Source organism: Dasypus novemcinctus, chromosome 24, assembly GCF_030445035.2.
Source record: "Dasypus novemcinctus isolate mDasNov1 chromosome 24, mDasNov1.1.hap2, whole genome shotgun sequence".
Lineage (NCBI taxonomy): Eukaryota > Metazoa > Chordata > Mammalia > Cingulata > Dasypodidae > Dasypus > Dasypus novemcinctus.
Genome location: NC_080696.1, coordinates 65,609,232 through 65,626,361, shown reverse-complemented (window position 1 = coordinate 65,626,361; position 17,130 = coordinate 65,609,232). Strand labels below are relative to the sequence as shown.

The 17,130-nt window shown below is 65.7% G+C and overlaps 1 protein-coding gene across 1 annotated transcript in view; it reads right to left on the bottom strand.

The window, feature by feature from the left end:
- Positions 1-17,130, bottom strand: part of SS18L1 (SS18L1 subunit of BAF chromatin remodeling complex) — a 34,892-nt gene that overhangs the window by 10,933 nt on the left and 6,829 nt on the right. Inside the window, exons 2-9 of the mRNA XM_058287280.2 lie at positions 11,606-11,682; positions 10,423-10,507; positions 9,042-9,186; positions 8,504-8,701; positions 7,477-7,641; positions 7,141-7,242; positions 6,385-6,477; positions 1,576-1,686 (exon numbers count right to left, since the gene is read on the bottom strand). Of these exons, the coding sequence (XP_058143263.1) occupies positions 1,576-1,686; positions 6,385-6,477; positions 7,141-7,242; positions 7,477-7,641; positions 8,504-8,701; positions 9,042-9,186; positions 10,423-10,507; positions 11,606-11,682 (976 nt within the window). The remainder of the gene's footprint in view (positions 1-1,575; positions 1,687-6,384; positions 6,478-7,140; positions 7,243-7,476; positions 7,642-8,503; positions 8,702-9,041; positions 9,187-10,422; positions 10,508-11,605; positions 11,683-17,130) is intronic.

Here is a 17,130-nt window from a genome sequence, read left to right as displayed (position 1 = left end):
CCACTCCCGGCCAGAGAGGGCTGAGCGGAACGCAGGGATGACGCGCACTGGCGCTGCCCACGCACGGCTAAGGCCGGGCGCCGTTTTGAAGCGGGTGAGCAGGCGTGCGCTGCCTCGAGTCCTGGGGCCTCGGCGTGGCGCGTGGACGCCTACGACACCTGCTGCCACTCGCCGATGGCCGGGTTATCAGCCCTTGACCCTCCCTCCCAATTTCCTGGAGAATCACTGCGTGGGCAGCGCACGGCAGCTCCGCCAGAAACCAAGAGCACTGACACCCCCGAACAGCCTGGGATCTGGGGAGACCCCAGCAGAGCGCGAGCCCCAGCAGGGCCGGGCAGCGCCTCGGGGGGACTGGGGGCCCGAGGGCCTTGCCTGGTTTGGGCTTGATGGCTGGGCCTGCGGGCAAAGGGCAGGTGCTGCGGCCGTCCCGGCGACCCCACCCGGGGCACCGACCTGGCAAGGCCTCCAATAACTCCAGTCCACCGGGATGACCCCGCCACCAGCCTGCCCTGCGAGGTCCGCCTGCCTGAGCGAGACTCAGGTTTTCGTTTCTGCCCGTTTTCTTTGGGTGGATGTGATTTTCCCCGTTGCTAATGAAGCCCCAAGGCTGCCCATCTGCCCGTGTCCTCCTGTCCCGACGCAGCCAGGAAAGCAATCTTGTCGCCCGGGGCTCCCGCGGCCCGGTGTGCAGCAGCCTGGCTGGCTCGACCGGCCCTCAGCAGACCCTCGAGGGTGAGCTGCGGCTCAGGACGAGCGAGCACTCCCCAGCGCTGCTGCAGGGCTGCTGTTGCAGGCAGAACCTTAGAAAGGGAGCTTGGCACGTGCCCGTCTGTCCCCGCTCTTGGCTCCTGAGCACCGCTCTCTGGTAACGGGAGCCAGGGCTCCCGGAGAAACGCTGGTTCTGGGTCTCGAGCAGGAAAATGAAGACGAGCCGGGAGCATCCTGCGGTGCCAGAAGGTGAAGGGCGCTTGGAAGCCAGAGGACGGGCACGTAAAGGGCAAGGCGCCGGGCAGCCCCGACGACCACCGCGATGGCAGCGGTAAATCGCACGAGACTGGGATCAACCCCAGGTCTGAAATTTACACCCATGAGTCCAACTGACACAAATAACTGCCACATGGGGGCAAGAGCCCACCTGTCCCTACAGAAGGGACCCCAAGAACCCGTGCAGCCTCCAGGAGGGGGGCAGCTGCCTGCAGAGCCTGGGCTGGCCTTGGAGGCCTCCAAGAAGTGCCGTCCACCGGGTGCCGGGGCCACTGGACTCTCTGTGCCGTCCTCACAACCTTGCTGTCAATCTCAATTTATTTCCAAATGAAAAGTGTGATGCATTGGGAAGCGTATGTGGCTCGAGCGATTGAGCTCCCGCCTACCACATGGGAGGTCCCAGGCTCGGTTCCCGGTGCCTCCTAAAGAGTAGATGAGCAGACATAGAAAGCAGACAGCGAGCACAGCAAGTGGACCCAGAGAGCGCGCAGCGCGTGTGCACAGTGAGGGGTGGGGGGAATAAATAAAATAAATCTTAAAAAAAGTGTGACATCCTGGAGCTGCGCAGCAGCGGCGCAGCGGCCCCCTTACCGTAGCCTTGCTGCTGCCCCGGGTACTGCTGGCCCGGGTACTGCTGCTGGTAGCTGGCCTGCTGGGCGCCCTGCTGGTAGCCGGCCTGCTGCTGGCTGTACTGCGAGTTCCCTGCAAGAGGAGGAGCCGGAGGTGAGGCACTGTGGCTGGCGTGCGCTCCCGCGCCGGGCGCCACGGGCCCTCGGGGTGGACGTGCCTGGGCGGTTCCCAGGTTTACGTACCCTGCCACGTGTTCTCTTATTATTTCCTAAAAGCACAAAGGGAAATCACAACAGCACGAAGGCTAACACTGCATCGGAACGCACACGCCTCCAGAACCCGGCGGGTCAGAGCCGTCGCGCGGGGCACGCTTGGAAAGGGGGCGCGAAGACCGAGCAGGTGCTGGGGCGCCGTGGAGCTCAGCGCGGAGACAGTTCCCGTGATGACGGAGGGGACAGAGCCTCACCGGCTGGGCGAGACCACCGACCGGGCTGCGGGTGTTTCAGGCAAACGCACGTGCCCGTTTCCACTCTTCAAAAGTCAGCTCAAGGACCGTCCCGTGCGCCAGGTATTGAGAAATATAAAAAACACCATGGGCCGAGCTGGCCCCCGTGGAGTGTCCCGCAGCGCTCTGCGCGGAGCATGGCGGTCAGTTCCTAAGGACACTGCCAAGAGGGGCCATCGCACCCCCACGTCCCTTTGCAGGTGAGGAAACCGAGGCCACAGCAGTCGGAGGTCCAGGAGCCACATCAGGTAGCCGGGTGGCTCTGGCGCTCGTCCTCAGGCCCCCCCACTCATCCCGGGCAGCGAGCAGTGGAGGGTCTCCAGGCCGGGGGGGGGAGGCCGAGACAGGAGGGAGAACCCGTTTCCCCAGAGCCACGGGGTGAAGCGGGTCCTTGTGCTACTGTGTATCTCCGCCTTAGCGAAGCCCACGAAAAGCAGTCTCTCTCCTCTTCAGAGTCACATGCCTCAGCTCTTGCTCCTAAAAGCCTAACTACACGTGAACTGCGGACTGTAGTTAACAGTGATGTGTTGCCGCTGACCCCTCGGCTGGAGGAAGGGAGCGCGCGCCAACGGCAGGAAGGGGCTGGGCTGGGAGAGCCTGGACTCTGCTCAAGTCTGTGTAAAGGTAAAACTCCTCTAAGAGGTGAAGTCTAGTTTTTAGAAAAAGAAAGCCCAAGTAGCCAGCCTGTGCCCATGCCAAAAGAACTCTACAGTGAGGAAAACAATGTAGGAAAGGAACGAGCTACCGCCAGGTAATTTCCAGGAGCGAAGCGAGGACTAGGAACCACTTTAACCTTCCCACAAAGCCCTCCAGACGGAGGCCTGAAGAGCCACTGCTGAAGGGTAGCATCGAGACCAAACGCCCCTCGTGGTTTGCAAAGCGTCTTTTCAAGAGCCCACCCAAGCCTGTTGGCACCATTTTCTTTTGGGTGGTTGTAGCAGTTTGATAGGGTTATGAATTCCAAAAATAGATACTGGATTATGCTTGTAATCTGATCTGTGCCTGGGAATGACTGAGTTATGATTAGGGCATTTGTGGGTGGGGACTCACAGATAAAAGACAAAAGACAGAGTTGAGGGTTTTCTGATGTTGGAGTTTTGATGTTGGAGTTTGATGCTGATGCCTTAAGCTGGAGCCCCAGGAAATCAGCTCATAGAGGAAAGAGAAGCCAGTCCCGGGAAGGAAGGAACCTTGAGCCCAGGAAGAAGCAAGCCCTGGGAAGAAAGGAATCTTGAACCCAGAGAGAAGCAAGACCCTGGAAGGGAAGAACCCAGGAAGCCTGAGCCCTCGCAGATGTCGGCAGCCATCGTGCTCCAACACATGAAAATAGCCTCTGGTGAGGGCAGTAACTTAGGCCTTATGGCCTGGTATCTGCAAGATCCTATCCCAAATAAACGCCCTTTATAAAAATCAACCAGTTTCTGGTATTTTCCATCAGTACCCCTTTGGCTGATACAGTGGTGGAGTTGGGCTCTGTGGACGTCCTGGGTGGGCGAGGAGGGGTGGGCCGGCGGGACCCCGAGACCTCTCACTCCTCTGGGCCCTAAACATGCAACTGTGAGCCCGGCCCGAAATGGATCCTTTTCTTCTGAAAACAAGTCCAGGAATAAGGAGGCGCAGCAACAAGAGGCCAGACCACAAGAGCCGGTTCCCAGAGAACCCACTCTGCTAAGCCCTGCCTTTCCTACGAGCGTAAAACATCCGCGTTTCTTAACCAGCTCTTTCTCTGAAAACAGCTTTACTGCGATAGAACTCCCGCCAGAGAGGCTCACGAGCCAGGGGACTCCGCCGTGCAGTCGCCCAGCGCTCCCCTCTGCAGGCCCAGCCCCTGCCGCGCTCACGCCTCCTGGAGAACGCCCGCCGGCCGCTCCTCCTTGGCACGCGCCACCTGCCCGGGGCCGCCGCCCGCCGAGGAGCTCACGCTCTCGCTCTGTGCTCAGAGGCCACGGGCCTCCTGAAGGTGTGTGGGCCTCTCGGGACAGCTCGCACGTCCCCGTCCCCCCTGGGAAGTCGGGGACCTCGGAGAAGCGGTGGCCTCGGGCCTGGCGCACAGCAGGAGGTAAGAGAAGCCGCCGGGACAGCCTCAGCCGCAGCTTCAGCAGCTTTGCCCCGCCCGGGCCGAGGGGGTGGAACGCCGGCGCAGGCGCCAGCCCTGGGAGGAAGGGGTCTCGGGGAAGGCGCCCCGGCGGGCCCAGGGCATCTCCTGAAACAGCGGCAGGGAGGAGGCTGGGCCTCTGCTCCTTCCGGAGTGGCATGGGGGGCGCCGGCGCCACTCCCCTCCCGCAGACAACCTGCCGCGCTGCCTCTCCTTTCCTGTCCCGTCTTTCGGTTTCCTCTCTTTTCTCTTTAGACTCTGGCGACATCCTGTGCCGTCGCTGTGTAAACACGAAGCTTCGGTGCATTTTGTGTAAGTTTCAGGCGCCGCCGGCCCGCAGCCCGAGAGGGACCGCTGGGAACAGCCCCCAACGGGACGCGCCCAAGAAGTGCCCCTGCCGGCCGCCTGGCAGCCCCTGGGGACCCAGGGATAAGGCTGGGCCGCGGAACTTCGGATTTAGGGTCCGTTTCTTTCTGACAACAGGCCAGTGCTGAATCACTGCTAAGTGTGACTCTGGACAACAGGTGCGGCTACACGAGGCAGGAAACCAGCACGTACCTTTAGAGAGGCTCAGGGTGCAGGGCGCTGCCACCACTGCCCGCCCCGCGCCCACTGTCTCGGTTTCTGGGGTATTTCAGAGTTTGTCGATGGCGTCCGTGCACGCACGTGTGTCAGGACAGGCTCTCATTTCCTTACATTTCTGCACAGAAGGCCGTGTCCCCCGTCACCCTGGGGGCTGCACCGCACCTCGCGGAGAGCACCTGCTCATGCAGCCCCCACGGCACCGGCCTGCCGCCGGCGAGATGCAGCAGGACCTCCCACACCCCCTCCAGGCTGCCTGCTTCCGTCAGGCCCGCAGCTCCTCATCCATCGTGGGAGGCCCCACGTCCACTGCCCCGCCGCACCATGTCCGCTGCCCCCGCGGCCCCACGTCCACTGCCCCTGCCGGCCCCACATGCGCTGTCCCTGTGGTCCTATGTCCACTGCCCCTGCCACACCACGTCTGCTGTCCCTGCCGGCCCCACATCCCCAGTGCCCTCCTGGGCTGGACCTTGGGGATGGCGCTCCGGCAGCCTCATCTGACCTTGGGGGACGTCGGCCAGGTGCCACCTCCCTTGAGCAGCCCTCCAGGCTCTGGGCACACCTGGTACTGGCCTCCCCGGTAACGCCGGAAGGGACAGCCAGGCTGCGAGACGGGAGCTGTCCCAGCACGGCAGGACCCAGGTGCCGCTTACTGGGGAGAACGGGCGCACAGGAGCCTGGGGCTCGCATGGGGGCCCAGTCTGTCGGCGCCCACGGGCACCGCTCCCCGAGGACAGCCCAGGTCCTGTTTCTCCCACGGGAACTCGCCTCTCGGTCTGGAACGAAGCCGGAGCGCCGGCTGCCACGAGGACATGCGGAGGGCGGCGAGCGGCAGGCAGCCCCGGGGTCAGGCCCATTGGCCCTGCAGGGGTCCCTCGGCTGGCACGTGCCGCCTGGAGCCACGCCAGGAGCCGCCCTCCAGGGAACGAGCCCCCAAGCTGAGAAAGCGGCCGTGAGCACCGCAGGCGAGCGAAGAACAGAAGCGCGGCCGGGCCGGGCTCGGGGCTCCAGCGGCTCAGCTCCTGGGCGGGCCCTGCCCTTTCCCAAGTTTCCCAGCGACGGTCCACGGTCCGATGGAGGAGAGGAAGCTCATTTGGCGTTTCCGTCTCGCCGTCCCCCCAGGCCCTTCCTCTCAAGGAGCGCGCTCAGAGCCCTCGCGCTCCCACTGCTTGGCGGATTTGCGGGACGTATTTGCAGCCGGAGCCGACCCCCACCTTCACCCAGCAGGGCTGACGGACATCTCTCCCCAGGCCCACGGGCAGGGGCTGCTGTGCCGGGGTGGGCACCGTTGCCTTGGCCTTGGCCTTCCCTCAAGCAGCCCCGCCTCCAGCCAGAAGACGCGCTGCAGCCGGCGAGGGCGCTGGAAGAAGCACCGGGGCCAAGCCACGGGCACCCCTACCCAACTCCCCACAGTCTGAGCTGGCCGGGCGAGGCCATCCCCAGCGAAGGCCCCGGGCTCTCCAATGTGCGCCAGGAGAGGCCCCTGCGGCCCACGCTCCGCTCGCAACACCAGCTCTGCCCTCGGCTCGCCATGGGCTGCTGGCACCTGTCCAACAGTGACCCTGCTCAAAGCCCGCTCCCAAGAGCGCCGCGGTGCCGTGCCCCCGCGCGCCCAGCCCATGCTGGACGCGGGGCCGTGGCCCCTTACCGCCCTCGTAGTAGTGCTGCGCGGGCTCCTCGAATGGCCGGTCGTAGCTCTGGTCGGCGTAGGGCGACTGCTGGTAGGCGTACTCGCCGTGGCCTGCGGGGAGGTGGGGGGCAGTCAGCGGGGGCCTGGCAGGACCACCAGGTGCCGGCCGCGGGGAGGAGGAGAGGGACAGGGCCGGCCCCCTCAGTCCCTCACAGCTCAGGGTCTGTCGTCTGAAAATGCGCATGCCGATCGCCACCGCGCGGCCGGTCGCCAGGACAGAGAGCCTCTGCCCACGCCTTCGCTCACATCCGCTCCCTCCCCAGTGCCCGTCTCCCCAGAGCCCCACCCCTGCCTCCCCAAATCCCACCCACCCTCGAGGCCACTTCAAGTGCCGCCTCCATAAACCCTGGGACGATTAAGGGTGACCCAAAGGTGGCCGTCCACAAGCAAGTAACGCACAGACGTCACAACCGAGCAGCTGGGGGATGAGGGGCCCGAGACCCGGGTGGGGTAGCCAGGTAGGGCTCATCATGCGCCTCTCCAAGACACTCCCACACGTCCCCGCCTGGGGACGGCACCCCCAGCCGAGCCTCCCGCTGCCTTCTGGAAAGAGGGGTCGGGGGCACGGTGGCAGATGCTGGAAACCTCTGCTGGAGCCCAGCGGCCCCCCAGCCGTGAGCTCAGTGAGCAGCCCGCAGGCCCCAGGGACGGCAGAGTCCACGCCCCGCAGCCTCGGCCCCACCTCCACGCCGCCCCCGGCCCCCGGGCGCTCACCGTCGGGGTAGTAGGGCTGGCTCAGGGGCTCCGAGGCGCTCTGGCTGTGGCCGTACTGCTCGCCGTAGTACTCCTCCTGGCCCAGGTACTGCTGAGAGGAGCCTGCGGGGACGGCCCGTCAGCCCCACGCAGACCTCGGGGGCCCCCGCCAGCTGTCCACCCAAAGGGGCACCCACCAGGGCACCCGGGCCGAGCTGGCCGGCCACTGGCTCCCGGGCAGGAGCCACGCCGGCCGTGGCCCCGACACCGCGCTCGGCACGGACCGGCGCGCCGGGCCCCCCCGAACGCCCCCAGCCCCCGTGGAGGAGCGGCACGAGCGCGCGGTGCGGGCGTTACCTTGCTGCGAGGACCGGTAGGGCGCCATGGGCCGCTGCCCCATCATGCTGCTGCCCTGGGTGCCTTGGCCCATGGCGGCGAGCGAGGCCTGGCCTTGGTAGTGGGGGCCGCCGCCGGGCGCCGAGCTGTAGTGGGGCGTGGCCGACGGCTGGTGCATCATGGAGACTGTGGGCGCAACGGCGGCCGGCTCAGCCCCACGCCCGCCCGTCCTCCTCCCAGCCCGGCCCCTCGTGGGCCCCCGAGATCGTCCTCTTCCACCCCACGTCGGATCCCCCGCCAGCGCCAACGTCCTGGCACCAGCCAGATGCCGGGGGCTTGGGCCAATCGTGCTAGAATGTGTCAACCCTCTGGAAGCACCGCGGGGCAAGAGGCCGGGAGCTCCCCCGGGCGGCAATGCCTTGGGAGGCTGCGCACGGCAGGCGCCCGGCAGCCCTGCAGAGCACGAGGTGCACGTCTCCCCCGCTACAAGCCTGTCCATACACGTCGCCCCTGCCCGGAACCTTCCAGAACAGCACCACCCGGCAGGAGTCAGATGTGAGTCGCAAACGCGAGCCACACACTTTGAGTTTTCTAGCAATCGTCTTAAAAAAACTGAAGAGAAACAGGTGGAGTGAATTTTAATAATGTGTTTTATTTGACCCCAACGTGTTTAAAACGTCATCGTTTCGAGGTGTTGTCGACATAAACCATCCTTGTTTCTGCTGTGACTGAGCCAGGTGCCCTCGCCCTGCCCTGAGCGCTCGCGCCCCCAGTGACCTCGTGGCAGGCCGGGGCTCAGGGCCTCTGCCCCCGCGCAGCGCTCCCACCCCACCCATTCCCCCGGCCCGGCCACCTGCTCCTCAGGGCCTGTCCGGAAGCCCCCAGGAGGACGAGCCCACCCCTCCCCAAAGCCAAGCCCCGCCTAGCTGGGGCGGGGTCCCCGCCACATCCCCTGCACCCCAGGAGCTCCTGGGGAACGGGTCTCATCCTCCCTCCTGCCCCCACCGAGGGCGGCACTGGAGGCCCCCGCACGCGGGCCGGGCGGTACCTGGGTTGGACGGCAGGTTGAGGTTGGTGCGTGACACGTAGCTGCCGATGGCGCCCTGGCCCTGCATGGGGGCGCTCTGCGAGCCCGGCCCTGCGTGGCTGTAGCCGGGGCCTGCTCCATGGCCGCTGCCCGCCATGCTCATGGAGGTCGTGGGCAGCGTGCTCTGCGCCGTCTGCTGCAGGGACGCGTGGCCGGGCCCTGCCGGGCGGGGCGGTGAGGGCAGCATCAGGGCCAGCCCAGGGTCAGCGGAGGCCGAGACCCTGATGGCCCCCCTGGGCCCGCGGCCTCCCAGCTCCCCCTGAGACGCTGTCAACCCCAGAACCGCGAGGGTGCTACGGGGAGCCGGCCCATGGGAGCCGCGCCTCCAACCCAACGCAGGGCGCTTCGCTCTGCCCGGAAGCTGCGTGCGCCCCGTCCCAAGAGAACCGCCGCCCGCGTGGGGAGCGCCGACAGACGCATGCCTCGGACCGTGGCCCCCGGGAGCCTCCCTGCCGGGCGCCCGCCGGGGACCACCCCCACCCCAGCGGCCGGGGCTCACCGTTGCCGATCTGGCCCTGCATGAGCGAGGCGGGCGGCAGGCCCGAGCCGATGGCGTCGCCGAGGCCGCTCTGGGGGTGCAGGCTCTGGCTGGAGCCGCCCTGGGGAAGCGCCCCGGGGCCCAGGCTCAGGTTCTGGGTTGGTGGCTGCGGGCGACAGGAAGGGTTCCAGGGCGGGGGGGTTACCTCTGCCGGGAGCACCCCAGGGGCCCCTCAGGGACGCAGCGGCCTGCGGACAGTCGTTCCAGCTCGTGACTTCTGATGACGTCTCTGGGTGGCAGTCAACGTCCAACTGAGGGGTTCCCCGAGGACCCCCGAGCAACCCAGAGCCCATCGGGACCCAGGCTGGGGTGGGCGGGGCTCTGGGCAGACGTTGAGAGTGTGGGTGGCCCCGGCTCACCAAAGCCAGTGCGACAAGCGGGGCCCCCTTCCCGGGCCAGTCCCCAGTCTCAGGGCAGGCACGTAGCCCCCACCCCTCCCGGGCCCCTGCACGGGCTGCTGTGCGCCCGGATGCTTTGCTTCCTGAGCTCCTACTCCACGTGCCCCCAGCTCCCCGCCACCCAAGGGTCCTGGATCTGGAGCAAACAGCAGCCCCGAAGCTGGGGACAGAGCTGCCGTGCACCCCCGGCAGGAACACGTCTCAGCAGCACCCACCGGCACCTACACGTGAAGAGCCCTAATCTGAGAGTCCAGCAGAGGACTCGACGCGGTCACTGGTGAACGCATCTGGCACCGACGCCCCGCCCTCTCCAGGGCACCAAGGGGCATGGGGGGGGGCCGCTTCCCGCAGCACGCTGCCCCGGACCACATTGCGCGGTGAGTCGCCACGGGGCTCGCACACGGCGCTGCCACGCTCCCCACGAGCCGCCCGAGGCAGCAGGTGCAGGACTTTGCGCTGCCAGAGGAAACTGAGTTTTGGGAAAATACATTTTAAAAAACGACAACGGAGGTAAAGTGCCGATTTATCCAGTCTGACGCGTTCCGGCGCTGAGCGTGTGCTTTCTAAGCTTTGTCTTTTGGTCACAGCTACGCTCAGTTTGAAGGTTTTCGAGCGGTTTAAAGGGCTTCGACGAGGGGCGAGCCTCCCCTGCCCAGAGGCGGCCTGGGCTCCCCCTGTGGGGGCTCTAGGCCCCTGTGGGGGCTCTAGGCCCCTGTGGGTTCAGTTCTTCTGCGGTCACCTTCCCTGAGCGGAGGCCGAGGTGCCCGCAGGCGCCAGCTCAGGCCGTCCTGCCGGGGGAGGGTGAGCCCCCCCTCACCCTGGCCCCCCAGGAGCCCCTCAGGCCTCGGCCCGGGGTGGGCCCCCGGCAGCGTTCTGCCCCTCGGGGTGTGGGTGCAGCAGTGCCCCCCTCCTCCGCCACCCCCCAGTGGGCCCCGGGCGCTCACAGCAGGGAGCAGGGACTGCATGTTCTGGTTGGAGTCGGCGATCGTGGCCAAGTACACCAGGTTCCTGTGTAGGATCTGCTGGTACCTGCGGGCGGGGGCGGGGGGGGCAGTGAGAGGGGGGCAGTGAGAGGGGGGGAGCGAGAGGAGGGGGGAGTGAGGGGGAAATGAGAGGAGGGGGGAGCAAGGGGGGGAGTGAAACGAGGGGGCAGCGAGAGGAGGGGGGATGAGAGGAGGGGGAGCGAGAGGAGGGGGAGTGAGAGGAGGGGGGATGAGAGGAGGGGGAGCGAGAGGAGGGGGGAGTGAGGGGGGGGAGTGAGAGGAGGGAGAGGCGAGGGGGGAGCGAGAGGAGGGGGAACAAGAGGAGGGGGAGTGAGGGGAGGGGGAGAGGAGGGGGAGGCGAGGGGGGAGCGAGGAAAGGAGGAGGCAAGGGGGGAATGAGAGGAGAGGGGAGCAAGAGGGAAGCGAGAGGAGGGGGAAGTGAGGGGGGGAGCGAGAGGAGGGGGGAGCGACAGGAGTGAGAGGAGAGGGGAGTGAGAGGGGGAGAGGAGGGGGAGCAAAGAAATGGGGAGCGAGAGGAGGGGGCAATGAGGAGGGGGAGTGAGGGGGGAGTGAGAGGAGGGGGAGGCGAGGGGGGAGTGAGAGGAGGGTGGAGCAGGAGGAGGGGGCAGTGAGAGGTGGGGGGGGCGAGCGAGAGGAGGGGGCACAGTGAGCCTCATTGCCTGCAGGCCTGCCCAAGCAAGAGCAGGATTAAGTAAAGCCGGCCTCCCCTCTGGCCAAGGGCTGTTGGACAGTGTCCCTGGAAAAGGCCCAGGGCCGGGCTGGGCGGGCGGGGGGCAGAGCAGTGCCGAGGGCCAGGGGGGTCGGCCGAGTGGGAGTGGGAGCAAGTCCCAACCTGGCTCCCAGGAGTCTGGGCCCCTCACCCCATCCCTGCGCCCGCCCCAGGGTCCAGCAAGGCTCTGCCGTAGGCCCCCCGTCCTGGGCACGTCCACTGCCCGCGGCCCCCGCCTGGCCTCCCCGATGCTCCGGCTCCCCGGCCGCTCCCCCGCAGTCCTGGAGGTGGCGCGGCCCACCTCTCTGCAGGGTGGTGTGTCCACTGGGAGGCCATACAGGCCCAGAGTGGGCTCGGCGGCCAGCCCTGCGGTGGCGAGGGGCGCGCGGCGCGAGCGGGCGTGCGCGTACTCACTGGGTGCACTCAGCCGTCTTGCCCTTGCTCTGGTACTCCAGGATGCACTGGATCAGGTGGTGGTTCTCGTCCAGCATCTGCGGGGCGGGTACGGCGTGAGCGGGCAACGTGAGCAGCCCCCAGCCGGCCACATCTCCACCCAGGACCCGAGCGCTGGCCCCAGGCCCCCCCGGCCCCCCGGGGCGGTCGGCCACGCCACCAGGCCTCCCTGGGGCCGCCACAGCCCACCCCGACCCCAGGCCAGCGCCAGGCCTATCTGCGCCGCCGGCCTGGAGCCATCACGGGGCCCACGACTAGAGGAGGCAGCACACAAAGACCCAGCCAGAGCCCCGGGGGGCCAGACCCCCCAGACTGGGGACAGCAGCTACAGGGGGAAGCACTGCGCCTGGCAGTGGGGGCAGGAAGGGGCAGCAGCAGGAGGGGACAAGGGGCTGTGGCCCGTGGCTGTGCCCCCAAATGCCACACGACGCCAGGGCTCTGCTTTGCAGGCAGTGGGGGTTGTCCGAGACCCCTGGGGTGGCCTGGGGGAGCCCCGGGGCAGTGCCGGGAGCCAGGGAGGGGTTTGGGGGGGGCAGGGGCTGGGCGAGGGAGAGGCTGAGGCGGCACGGCAGGGCCGAGGCCTCCAGAGGCCCCAAGCACCCGGACCCCCCGGATGGGCGCGGGGCCAGCCCGCGGGAGGGCCGAGTGGACAGCGGGAGCTGGGAGGGAGGGACAGAGCCACGGCAGGATGGAGCCACGGCGCGCAGGCCGCCACGAGGGTGCCACCAGCACTCGGGACCCGCCCCCCACAGGAAGACCCAGACCCCGCCCGGGGGTCCCAAGTCCTTGGTCAGGGCTGTGGGGGGCTGTGCAGCAGGCTGAGCCCACCCCGGGGCCGATGTGGGAGAAGCCCCCCACCCCCCGACTCGAGCCATCCCGGCTCTGCGGACCCCCGCGCAGGCGGCCTCCACCCAGGGGGGCTTGTACTGCGACCCGCCGGGGACGCCCCAGGTCCCCCTCCAGCAGCCCCAAGGTGACCCTGCAGACACGCTCCCCTGCCCCCCTCGCGAAATTGTGAATCTGCACTCGGCCTGCCAGATCGGGGCGACGCTGTTTAACCTGCCAGGGGCAGGGCACTGGCCCCCACAGCCGGGGGTCCCGGGGCAAGGCACCAGCAGATGGGGGTCCCGGGGCAGTGTGCCAGCCCCCCCACACACACAGGGGTCCTGGGCAGGGCGCCAGCCCCGCACATGGGGTCCCGGCAGGTGTGGAGCTGACCCCCCTTAGCTGGCAAGGTCCTGGCTCCACCAAGGCCTGTCCGAGCCTGCTTCCGCCCGGCCCTCAGCCTCCCGGGGGCTCCTCCTCTCCACGTCCCCCTCTGCTCGGCGTGGCTCCCCCAGGAGGGCACGTGTCCTGCGTGGCGCTCGGCGAGGGGCCGGTCCCGAGCCGGCAGCCAGCGGGCGCGCGGGCAGCAGATCACAGGAGCGGCAGCTATCCCCGGCGGCTCGCCCCTCTCCCTGGGGGCCGCCCCACGAGCTCCGCGCCTCCTGCGTCTCTGGGCAGCAGTGCCCGGCGGGGAGGTCCTCGGGGATGGAGGCGACCCCTCCAGCCCCACACGGGCTGTCACCCCAGCGCTTACGGAGGGGACAAGAGGGGAGAAGCTCAAGGTCAGTAAGGAAAAGGGTTCATCAAATTCCAGTAACTTCCTGCCGTGGCCCCTGAACCAGCCGTGAGGACTGCTCTGCAGCAAAAATGGTTTCTGAGCTGGTTTTTTTTTTTTTTTTTAGGATTGAAACCAGGACCTTGTACAGGGGAAGGAGGCGCTCAACCACTGAGCTACATCCACTCCCCAAGAGCCGAGTATTGTTTTGGCTTTTCCAAAAGATTTTTATTTATCTATTTCGCCCACCCGTTACGTTTGTGCGTTCGCTATCTGCTGTGTCCGTTCGCCATGCGCCCGTCTGCTTGTCTGCTCTTCTCGTCTCCTTTAGGCGGCACCGGGAACCGATCCAGGGACCTTCAGTGGAGTCTCGAGAGAGGTGCTCAGTCACTTGAGCCACCTCAGCTCCCTGGCGTGCTGTACCTCCCATTATCCCTTGTCCCTCCTCTTTTTGTTTTTTAAGATTCATTTTTTATTTATTTCTCTCCCACCCCCCCAGTTGTCTGCTCTCTGTGTCCATTCGCTGTGTGTTCTTCTGTGACAGCTTCTATCCTTACCAGCGGCACTGCAATCTGTGTTTCTTTTTGTTGCATCATCTTGTGGTGTCAGCTCTCTGTGTGGGCGGTGCCATTTTTGGGCAGGCTGCACTTTCTTTCACGCTGGGTGGCTCTTCTTACGGGGCACACTCCTTGCATGTGGGGGTTTCCCTACGCAGGGGACACCCCTTCTTGGTAGGGCACTCCTCGCACGCATCAGCACTGTGCATGGGCCAGCTCCACACGGGTCAAGGAGGCCCGGGGTTTGAACCCTGGACCTCCCATGTGGTAGACGGACGCCCTAACCACTGGGCCAAGTCTGCTTCCCCCCTCTGTGTCTTTGTTGCGTCATCTTGTTGTGCCAGCGCTCTGCGCGGCCAGCTCACTTTTCTCAGCAGGAGGCCCGTGGATTGAACCCTGGGCCTCCCATATGGTAGACAGGAGCCCCGTCGCTTGAGCCGCATCCACTTCTCCCTAGGCTTTTTATGTGTCCGTTTCTTGCATTTGAAATATCCTTTGTGATGCCCTCGGCCTGCGTTCCCGGCCGCAGGCCTAACCACCACACAAGGGCACCAACCGCTTGCCGGGGTTTGCCCTGTTGCTCTCACAGAGGCCGCCCCGGTCCCCTGCCTTCCTGTCGTCATCGCCCTGGTTAGGACGACTGGGATCGGCACCAAGGGCCCGTCAGCGTGGCAGGGTGCAGGCACACGAAGACGCTCGGCGCGCGGCTAGGGCCCTGGCAGCTCCGCGGACGCCGCGTGCTGGGGGCACCGCAGGTGAGGGGTCTTGCAGAGCGGAGCACGTCCCCACGCCCCCGGCAGCAGCGCCTTCCTCGGCCATGGTGGTGGGTCACAGGCAGAGCCGAACCCTGAAAGCACCTGAACCTCGGCCTCCGCGGCGGCAGGGAAGGAGCGTAGTAGGTTTTTTAAAGCATGGGAAGGTTCAGTTCTGCCTCAGTTAGGCTAAAAACTCTCATAGGGGAAAAAAAAGGCAGGAACGACGACTTGGGCCTGGACTCCAAACGCTGACTGACCACCAGGCCAGGAAGGGATGGAGAAGGCAAAACCTCACGGGCACGAAGAGCAGAAGCTGGGACACAAGGGGACGGGTGACGTCAGCAGCCCCTCTGGTGCAGACCCGAGCCAGCTCCGCGAACAGCCGGGCCGTGGACCCCTCCAGGCCCCAGGACGGTGAGCGTCCCAGGCTGTCCCCAGCCTAGGAGGCCCCGGGATCCCGGAGGGGGCGTCTCGGCACGAGCCACGGACCACGCGCAGCGCCCGGCACGGGCAGAGATCAAAGTCGGGGGACGAGGCCAAGGCCAGCCACAGCAGCCAGGCTGGAGGAGCTAGGTGCCAAGAGGGAATCAAGGAAAGCGGATGTGGCTCAACCGATAGAGCGTCCACCTACCACACGGGAGGTTCAGGGTTCAAACCCAGGGCCTCCTGACCTGTGTGGTGAGCTGGCCCACGCGCAGTGCTGATGCACACAAGGAGTGCTGTGCCAAACAGGGGAGTCCCCCGCGTAGGCGAGCCCCACGCATAAGGAGTGCGCCCCTCAAGGAGAGCCGCCCCGCATGAAAAAAGTGCAGCCTGCCCAGGAATGGCGCCGCACACACAGAGCTGATGCAGCAAGATGACGCAACAAAAAGGGACACAGATTCCCCATGCCACTGACAAGAATACAAGCAGACACAGAAGAACACACAGCAAATGGACACAGAGAGCAGACAATGGGGGTGGGGGGCCAGGGGGGGAAAGGGAGAGAAATAAATAAAAAATAAATCTTAAAGAAAAAAATAAAAGAGGGAATCAAGACAAGCAACTATTATTAACAACCTCGGAAAGGTAAAAGAAGTTACTAGAGCCATGAAGAAGAGGGTACCATTTAAAAAAAAAATAACCCAAAAGAGCTCTTAGAAACTTAAAATACGTTGGCCAAAATGGCAAACCCAACAGAAGGCTTAGGATGTAAAGTTTAGGAAAACTAGAAATCGGCTCAAAAAGACGGAGACAGAAAATAGAAAAGGTGATGAAATGAGAAAGATGGTCCAAGTGGGCCAACAACCAATTCTTCCAGCACTTCCAGCACTTCCAGAAAGAAAGAAAACATGGGAGGAAATGATCCAAAAAACCGTTCAAGACATTTTCTCAGAGCCGATGGACGCAAGTTTCCAGATTGGGAGCGTCTTCCGGAGCCAGCCCGGCTTGCCAAAAAATACCAGGGACAAAGGCCCTGAAAACGGGGGATGGAAAACCAGGTTTCGGGAGCCGGGCGTCTCCACGGTGCCGGAAGTGGGCAGCAGGGATGAGGGGGCGAGTCCGGAGGGCAGACCTCTGCTCCGAAATTCCGGTCAGCCAAGGCGTCAACTGGGGTGGGGGCAGAACGGCCGCACCCTGAGATGCACAGTTTAGGAAAATGAGCCCGCCACCCCCCCATGCTGGGGGACAGTCCTTAAAGGACCTGGGCACTCGCGTCAAAAGCATGTCGAGAACGGCCGAGGAGGACAGAGGAGCAGGGAGCAATGGGCATGCCGGGCAGGCCGCGCTGTCCAGGAGGTCCCCGGGGCCACTGGGGAACCTGGACGAAGGTCTGCAGGTCAGAGCTCGTCACTGCGGTCATGCCGCAGCCCTGCGGCCGCCGTGCCCCAACGCCCTTATGTAGGACGTGGGAGTACACAGGCCTCGTGCCCACGCGTCTCGGACGGCTCAGGAAACAATCTGCACCCACGGGGCGGGCGAGGAGATTCGCAAACGAGGCTGTTAGCGTGGGGACATGTGGGAAAAGGGAAGGGGGAATCCTCACAAAACCTACGTCCTGCGCCCCGATTCTCGGGAAGCCGCACCAGGACGCACAAGGGTCCTGACCCCAAAAGCGGAGGCTGGCACCCAGCCCGGCAGGAGGCACAGGAACCTGGGAGGAGCCCCCAGGAGGGAGGCCCCGGGAGCCAGGGGGCTACAGAGACCAGGGGCTTCCACAGCCGCAGGGGAGCCGCGGACGAGCCAGCGACAAGGGACCGCAAGGAGAAAGGGAGAGAGAACTCCGAGTGCAGGGAAGAGGGGGCGTGCGGGCCAGCAGGCGCGGGCCACGGCTGAGCCGTTGCCACGTCGTCGCCACGTGGCCGCGCCCCACCCCACCCCACCCACCACGTGGCTGCACCCTGCTGGGGCACAGGCGTGAAAGAGCAAAGCCCAGCTCTGCCTTCTGCAAGGGCAGCAGGCAGCACCGAAAGCTCAGCCGATTCAAGGAGCCACTCTGTTCAACCCTAAGGAGGTAAGCGCGTGCTGCGGGGTGGGGGGCCGCCCCGCTTTTAATACGTGCTCAGAGAGCGCGCCGACTCTCCGTGCGGGCTT